The sequence below is a fragment of the Morone saxatilis genome, unplaced genomic scaffold (assembly GCF_004916995.1).
Source record: "Morone saxatilis isolate NCDOM2014 unplaced genomic scaffold, NCSU_SB_2.0 Contig3, whole genome shotgun sequence".
Taxonomy (NCBI): Eukaryota; Metazoa; Chordata; class Actinopteri; family Moronidae; genus Morone; species Morone saxatilis.
In genome coordinates this window covers 21,685,161-21,693,882 of record NW_023339873.1, presented here as the reverse complement: position 1 = coordinate 21,693,882, position 8,722 = coordinate 21,685,161, and the positions used below count along the sequence as shown (strand labels likewise).

The 8,722-nt window shown below is 38.1% G+C and overlaps 1 protein-coding gene across 1 annotated transcript in view; it reads right to left on the bottom strand.

Annotated features, from left to right (window-relative positions):
• Positions 1-8,722, bottom strand: part of adck1 (aarF domain containing kinase 1) — a 72,785-nt gene that overhangs the window by 34,360 nt on the left and 29,703 nt on the right. Inside the window, exon 4 of the mRNA XM_035673989.1 lies at positions 7,229-7,432. Within this exon, the coding sequence (XP_035529882.1) occupies positions 7,229-7,432 (204 nt within the window). The remainder of the gene's footprint in view (positions 1-7,228; positions 7,433-8,722) is intronic.

Genomic DNA, 8,722 nt, shown 5'->3' with positions numbered 1-8,722 from the left:
TTCCAAGCAAATGTTGATATATGTGATTGGTTGCGATTAAGTCAGCAAATATTTCTTCAACCCATTAAAGTCTCAATGCAACCCTCTGCACACCCCATCAATATTTCTCTAGATCCGCCCCTGGTCATTGGCACAGAATGTCCTTATGGCATGTAAAGAACACACCCATAAGAGAAATGCCAGAAATGGTCCAATATGCCCACAAGAGACCATTTGTTAGCTGCCACATTGTTTAAAAGATTTATATCAAAGTTGGCCTGTCGCAGTAATTTTGTTATCAACTTACTGTACAATATATACAATATGAAATTATCGCCTGTCACAATATTGACTTATCGTTTAAAAATGTCACCAACATTTTAGCCAACATGATGGGGGTTCTCCTACTATTAATATATTTCCGGTAAAGGAATGAATGACTGTGCCAACTTTTTAATATTATAATTATAATTATATAATTCATTGCTCTTTTGAAGGGTGTACTTGCATTATTATGCTCATTATATGAGTGGAATGAAATGGTCTTAAATTGACAATAATAATGTTTATCCAATTATTTCAGAGACAATATATTGTCTAACAAAAGTACTTATCAGAACAGGTCTCCCATTAAAGGAAGCCAAACAATAATGTCTGGGGATAACTTGCCTGTGATTGGCCAGACGGTAGGCTATATGTCCATTGAGCTCCTGGCTGTGTGCAGTGGCCCCATTAGGTCTCTTATTAATATTCCTGGTTGGAGGCCAGCTGGTTTTCACTAGACTATGGCTGGCATAAATGGAGTATAATATTCATAGGTATGTTTTCATTAGTGTATAATCACCTGTACAAAAGAATCTTTGTGTTTTCGATACCGCAGACACCATAGTTCCTCCTACACGCTGAGCGGTATTCAAATGGTGGCAATCTGCAACTTCACTGACAGAACACCACATCCTATACAGTGGTCCAAAATCTCATTGCCCAAAAATATAACCAAAACAAGACTAATTATTTTAGCAGCAGGATAATCCAGTCAAGTTACAAAACATACCACCATTGGCAGAAAGGTTTCATCTTTTGTTATTTGGCTCATCGTGGACAATCCCAGTTTGGTTACTAGAACGCACTGCGTCTTCCTGAACGTCCACAGATGTCCCTACACTCGTGCCACCCTGCCTTGACAAGACCCCAAGTACCCATGATGCACTCATGTTTTCTTCTGTTACGCCTCTCAGCACCAACTAAGTGTAATATTCAGCCTGGAAACAGATTCTGTTTGGTAAAACGACATATTGCACAAGCTGTCCTTTCAGCAGTTTTACTGTGGAAGGGGAAATGACAGCCAGAACTCAGGCAAGGCTCTCCAAATCCATGCACAGTGGGAATGCATATGCCACCACAAATGGTGCTGAAAACAGCACGGCACCACGCACTACTCTCTGCTCACTACTTGTATATGAGAATATCCGACAGGCACGAGAATGCAAACACGTGTTAAAAATAAAGCATGTGTAGTCGGAACGGAAATGATGCTGAAGCCGCTCCCCTGACTCCAGAGCTGCCTGGCACTGCTCATCAGTGTCACTTCTTCTCCTGCCACTCCAAAAAGGGAGGAAGGGCTGATTCACTCTGCTGCCGCCTTTGTACATAGAGGAGCTATATTACCGTCTTTTCATTGATAATGACGTGCCACACAGATACAGGAAGAAATCAAACTGAATGCACACCTTAATTTATAAAACATGAATAAGAAAGAGGAGAAAATTGTATAGTAGTGGCTTTGAATTACAGGGGAGCAATTTGAATTGACTGTGACTGCAGCTCATATTCATTTGATTAGCACATTCCACTGGTTTATAATTGTTTTACTAGATGTGAGAGGAAAAATTATTTAGCAAACTTTTTCAGATTATGTAATGTATTCATTACTTAACATTTTTCCTAAGAATTGTTGTGTTTCACATTTCAATATGTGTTTTGCCAAAAATATTTGCCAACAACTTTAATATTGTATGTAAAATATTTAAAGCGGCAGTAGGTAACTTTTATAAAAAATAACTTTTTGTCATATTTTCTGGAACTTTCACTATATCCTGAGAGTAGTATGTGAGACAGATAATCTGTGAAAAAAATCTGAGAAAGATAGTTGATTGTTGAGTGTCATTTGCAGAATGTCAAAACCCAATGCTGGGAATAAGACTCAACAATCAACTATCTTCAAGCCTCCAACTCAAAGCATCTTAGTCTTACTATATTTCTTGGCTCTGATTGGTTGTTTTCGTTGAAGCCTGGTGGATTCTTGCAAATGCCATTAGGAATGCCCCAGGACCCAGAGGAACCAGATTTTTTCCTGTCTTGTCCTGTCTCAAGTACTTCTGTAGTGAAAGTTTCAGCAATAATGACAAAAAGTTATAAAAGTTATAAAAGTAACCTACTGCAGCTTTAAGTATTCAAAGTAATATTTCTCAAATGTTCTATTGCACAAGAAACAAATTAGTTACAGCAGATGTTTCAGCTATGCACCGGTATGGTGGTACATGAAAAATTCATATCATACAGGAAATGAAAACGGGTATACCGGTTCATCCCGATTATCACCCTGCACTAGTCTACGCTGCTGGAAACTTTCAACAAGAAGGAGTAATGGTGGAGAGGAAGAAACAGTTCAAAGCTTGTTTTAATTACTGTAAAAGTATAATTTCAAGAAAGGGTGGAAACACCAGCAATATGATGAAACATCTTTCTATGCAAAAGGGTTAAATTCCAGGAATGCCTGTATGCCTGAGAACCTGCTCCCTCTATAGATAACAGCTCATTCTAAGGTAAGAGAAACACAACAACTCTTATATTCAGGTGATTATCACACTAATGAAAACATAGCTATGAAGACTACATTCCATTTCTGCCAATAGATCCTCCTAAATGTTAAACACTGGACCTTTAAGGGCTAAGGCAGTTGATATTTTATACTTCTGTCATTGTCAACAAATGCCATGAAAAGACCAGCAATGAACTGATGCTGCTAACAAGTATTGGTTTGCGTCTTAGAGATTTGTTACTAAAAAAATAAACACCAAGCTGATACTTTATCATTTTGATCTGAGAGTTGCTCAGAAGAACTGTGCAGTTTATCCTGAATATTAGTGCTGCCTTTCATTTGTTAAGGCGTTACAAATCAGTGATGCCTGGATGTCTGGATGCTGTAGTGTGATGATCATTTTCCTTGGCCCTACGGTTATAGTGTAGGAAAATGATAGTGTAACAATAAACACAAATAAATAAAATACAAACTGTGGAATCAAGTGATAGCAGTTATTATATACCTTAGTTATTATTGGTTAGCTTTACAAGCATGCATAGCATTTTATATATTTTATGTTGAGAGAAATACCACCCCTTTGTCTATGACTCAGTGGGCGCTACTTCTTTTTCTCCTTAAGGATTATATGAAAATATGCCCTATCAGATATCAGATACTGAGAATCACAAGCTGCTGGCAGACAGAAAAAGCTGAGTGTTCACCAATCAGACCTCAAAGGCTGTGATTGAACAATCACAGTGTACATTGTGCTGAAAGCCATATCAGAGAATTAAAATGACACAGTCAGTGGCAAAACATATACACCAGTCAATGCTTGTCTGAATATTTGTTTATTATTTAGATTTTACCAGGGTTGTTGCACACTATAAAAAAAGGGGACATTTCTTATGCAGTCATTAGCTTTGTTTCAATCAACATATTTTAATTTGCATTAGGGATAGGTTGGCAACTGCAAACTTGTGGTGTATGTGGTTCCTGCCTTTTGAAAAAGAGTTAATGCACTTAATGGAAGATGAAAACACTTTTTCCAAAGTAGCAAGTATTTAACTCACATGATTGATGAGCTGTTTCTGCTCCATCTTCATCTTTGGACAGCGTGAAACCATGGCTACATAAAGAGAAGTGGATACAGTGTTGGAGGTGGCATCTCGTTCATTTCTAAAAAAGCCACTTCCTGCTGCAAAGAAATGACCCGGATGAATACTGTGCATCCTCTATGGGCCACAGTGGCAGTAGAGACTTGGGCTGGCCGAGCCGGAAATTCCAGTTCAGCCCTCTGTTAACTAAAATAGGAATAAATAATTGAATCTTATAAATTCTTCTAGACTTTAAAAATGTTACCGGACTTCATGAATAAAATTCTGACTGTGAACTGAGTCCTTCTGCCGGGGTTGTGACACTCAAAACAATGCATCCACACACACACTTCTTTCCCAATGTAAGCTTGTGGGAAAAAGTCTTTTTGGGCCAGTGTGCATCATGTGATGGACGCCATTGCTGTAATTACATTACATTGCTGTCTGGCCACTATGTCAAATCGGCTTCAAAGCCCAGCACTCTTCTTGGGGGCTTGCATGAAACATGACATGAAGGAATGATTACAACTTGCCAAACTGAAAAAATCCTGAAGACATCTCTCCATTTTTCTCTCATAGACTGCGACTGGTTTTATCTCATCTTCATCCCTGCTATAGCCTCGTTTATTCCCTCCAAACCTTTTCTTTCACATTTTCGTTTAATTTTTCTTTTTCATGCCGGCATTTCAAAAGTTCTCTTCAAGTCTGCTTGACAGACAGAAACATGGTAAACTTGGCCTGAGGAGATACTATACTATTTAGCCAATGGGATCATTTGTTAGTGACAGAGACAAAAGGCAATATATCAATATGTATAATTAAATGATTCAATCATCAATCATCACAGTAAATCATTTGTAATAACTATGGAAATACACCATATAGTAAAACTGATTTTGGGGAAAAGATGTTTCCAATGGAGCACATTTGCTTGCTGACTTGCAAAACAGGTTATAAAAGGTCATTATCTTCAGTAACAGATGCAGTGGAAGAAAATATACAAGATAGAAGCCATAAGAGTTTTCATCTACAGATCTTTAAATTGTAGACCTTAACTTTGTGGCCCGGTGTGAAAGTTACTGCATCAACACTGACATAAAACTAATATTTGCTTACAGAGGACCTTTAAAGCAGTGTAGTGTGAAAGCCTATCGACCAGTCTATAATACACTGCACTAGATTACTGAGCCTGCCTCCTAGAAAAAGACCTCCTGGGAATATCTCAAATGTCCTGTGTATGTTCTTTGTTCACACAGTTTCAAATGAGGCCGAGGAGCAACAAAGTACACATCAATGAGAAGAAATGCACAAGAAAACTGAGAAAAAAACCCAAACAAAAGGCCCTGTGTTACAGTCTTAAAGCTTTGAAGCTAAAGTAGTCACACAAATCTCTCTTATTCTGAAATGGTGAGAAAACATTTAGAGGTCATTTTGTGATATATTTGATGATATCAGTCTACTTCCTGCTTTGATCAGTATCTCCTCTGTATGCCCCTTCAATTACACACACAACCTACATTTTTGTGCCATCTAATACTGCCACAGAACAATATCTCCACATCAAAATGAATGATTTGCAACGCTACCCTGAAATCAGGGATGCACAGGTTAGGGGTAAAAAGTGCTGCAAACAGTGTGTCAGTAGAGAAAATATTAACAATTAAATGCCTTCATCTGGCCTACTCTGTAGAGAAATGTTCTTTAATTATATATCTGTGCATTGTATGAGCAGGATAAACACAATAGGAATATAGAAACTGTACAAAGACCAGACAAAGACTTCAGCCTGTAGAAGACAAAACGAGATGACAAAATTATGTTGGAAAATCAGCTAATAGTTTATTATCTATTATTATTACAGTCTTCCACTGCATTTTGGGAGATGGTAATCAATATTCAGGCACAGCAAGCAAGCAGAAAGCAGCCCATCAAATCACTGTGTCATCCTAGGAAATCTAGCTAAATACGTAGCTAGTTACATTATTAATCATAGTTGCCTTCTAATCATTCATAGAATCTGGAGGAATTTCCAATTTACTAGGACTGGTATCGGAACAACTCTACTGGCGAATTCAGCTACCTTGCAAGGTGAAGAATTCTTGTGAACTGATGTTGCATGTGGCTTGAACACGAGCCCCAGACCCAACCCAAATGACCCTCAAAGTCAAAACGAAATTTGAGGGAAAGTGAGGAGCATCTCTACACAATGGCCAGATATTAATCAGATAGCTACCTTGGCATGAACTGCATAGCAAAATCCCAGACGGTTGACAAATGAATTTCGTCTCATGGTTTAGCAGCATTTCAGCCAACCCTAATGTCGTTGCATAACGGATTTTGGCACATTTTGTCACTTTAAAACATTTATGCATTGGCCTAGACCTGGTCTGTGTCGTGTGGGGAGCAACATGTTCACTGTTCCTGTATGTGCTGATGTAATGTACTCAACTAATTATACCAAAGCCATTTCTTTAACACACACACACACACAACACTGGGGAGTGTGTGGCAGAGGGAGAAGACCAATGTACTGTATCTGAGAATAACACAACAATTGCCTTGCCTCCAGCAGGCTCTAAAAGGCTGTCATAATAACTAGTTTGAGAGCAAACTCTGCGCTCTGCACTAACAGCAGCATTAACGGCTGCATCAGGAGTATGGCTTGGTTATGAAATTAAATGAGGACAGAATGTCAGACATATCCACTTCTGCTTTATTCGCCCTTTCTTCTGCTTCCTGCAAAGCACACACACAGGGACAAAAAAATGCTCTTACCTTCAGAGAGCAAGTGAGCATGCCATAAACCAAAATCCAAACCAAACAATCAAACTATAAACCTGAAGAAACACAAAGATAAATGGACTAAATAAATGCAACATAGGAAGAAGCAATGTGAAAATACAGCATATGTTTTGTCTTAGCTATGCATGAATCACCCGTGAGCGTTTGAGCATTCACTTTGATGGTTTATCTTTAATCCCCAACAGCATTTAATTAGTAAAAAATAATATACACAATAAATCATTAATATTTTGTGGTTTTCAGGAAAAAATAATCATGTTCTATTAAGTACAACAGATGTTCTCTGAGTAGTTTTTAAAGTATAAGTGAAATAAAATTCAGGTTTAAGACGTCTCAAATGAGGGCTCGCTAGCGTTTTTTCTTCAACACTGCTTCCCATACAAAACCAAAGTTTCTGACTGATATAGCAGAGCAATAATTTATCAGTTTTTCTACAAAAATATTTTTTGTAATTTAGCAAATGAAGCCAAACTTTTTGTGCTCACCTGAACACTAACAAAATCCGGTCCGTCAGCAGATGTCAGAGATCCGGTCTGTTGTGACTTACCTCCTTGCCGAGGTCTTCTCTGATGACCTGCCGGATCTCCTCCATGGTGCTCTGAGGAGCTCGGCTGTGGAGCACCTTCAGTGTGGACGTGTACTCCTCGGGCAGCAGGTAGTCCAGAGCGCCCAGGTGCTGGCCCACCTTGATGAAAGTACCCCGGTTGGCACAGCACAAGTCTCGGAGACGCTCTGCCGACCGCAGATGCACCTACAGGCGAGGGAACAGAGAAAACAGACAAAAGGTCGCCATGTAAATGTCACGGTGTTCTGAGATGAGATGTCTGATTTGTAATGTTGATGCTCTGACCTAAGGATGGAGTCAAACAGTGTCTATACAAGGGTTCAACCTCTTTAGACGACTGTAATACAACTTAGTGAGCCTGGAAAGACTGCAGTTCATATAAAGTCAACAAACACTCATCACCTGGTCTCTCTTACATGAAAACTATTGTTTCCTTTATTCTAATGTAGCATCAATCTTTCCCAAACATTACTCAAATTATTTTATCTGTCTAAACTCAACCACACCTCTACCTATACACCTATTAACAGATACCTAGTTTGTCAAAAGCGCCAGGACTCATCCTCCAGAGAAGATTTTATTGCAGTCGACCCATTAGTTAGTAGCTAGCTAGCTCACTCAGGTCCTAACCAAGGATTAGTCAAGTTACCAGGTCATAGACCATACCATAAATATTGGTCTATGGTAAAAATATTCCTAGGCCTACGTCTCCCTATAGCATTTCATTCATTTCAAGTATTGAAATTGTTTCTTATTCTGATTTTATTAAGAGATAGACTGATATTTAGATTTTTATTAGATTGTTTATGATCTAAACTCTGATCACAAGCCATATTCAGAGAGCCTTCAGTCTCTGATAAACAGCCCCATCCTGCATCAGAAAAGTACGCAGTTAAAACAACAAAGAGCTGATAGAACAATGAGAGATTTATTATTCTTTTAAATTAATAAAAAGTAAATGAAAACTGAACACTAAATATGCAAAAAAAAAAAGTGCCTAAAAATATCAGGAAAACTAATCTCTGATGTAATATTCACAGGAAATAATCTTCTCAGAATTCATCCAAATCGCTCATTTTACACAAACTTCCTGCAGTTATTGTGTTTGTGTTCATTATACAGTTTATCAGTTGTCTCTCATATTATATTCAGTGCATAACAAAAACAGTATATCCATAAAATAGGTCACAGTCAGTTTACTCAATGATAGAAAATGGCTCCCTTCAGGAAAAACGTTGGGAACCACTGTTCTAAACCACTGGTTCTCAAACTATGGTACAGGTACCTCTAGTGGTACGTGGGAATCTCTGAAATATTATATAACATTTAAATAAATGAATTTAAAAACATAATACAATCAAAATACAAGAAACTGAATGAAAATACTTTGACTCAATATCAGCCTGATGCGTTCATCCATGATTAGTTAGGTGCTAAGATGTGATAGTAAGATCGTAAGCAGAGGTTCAAAAACAC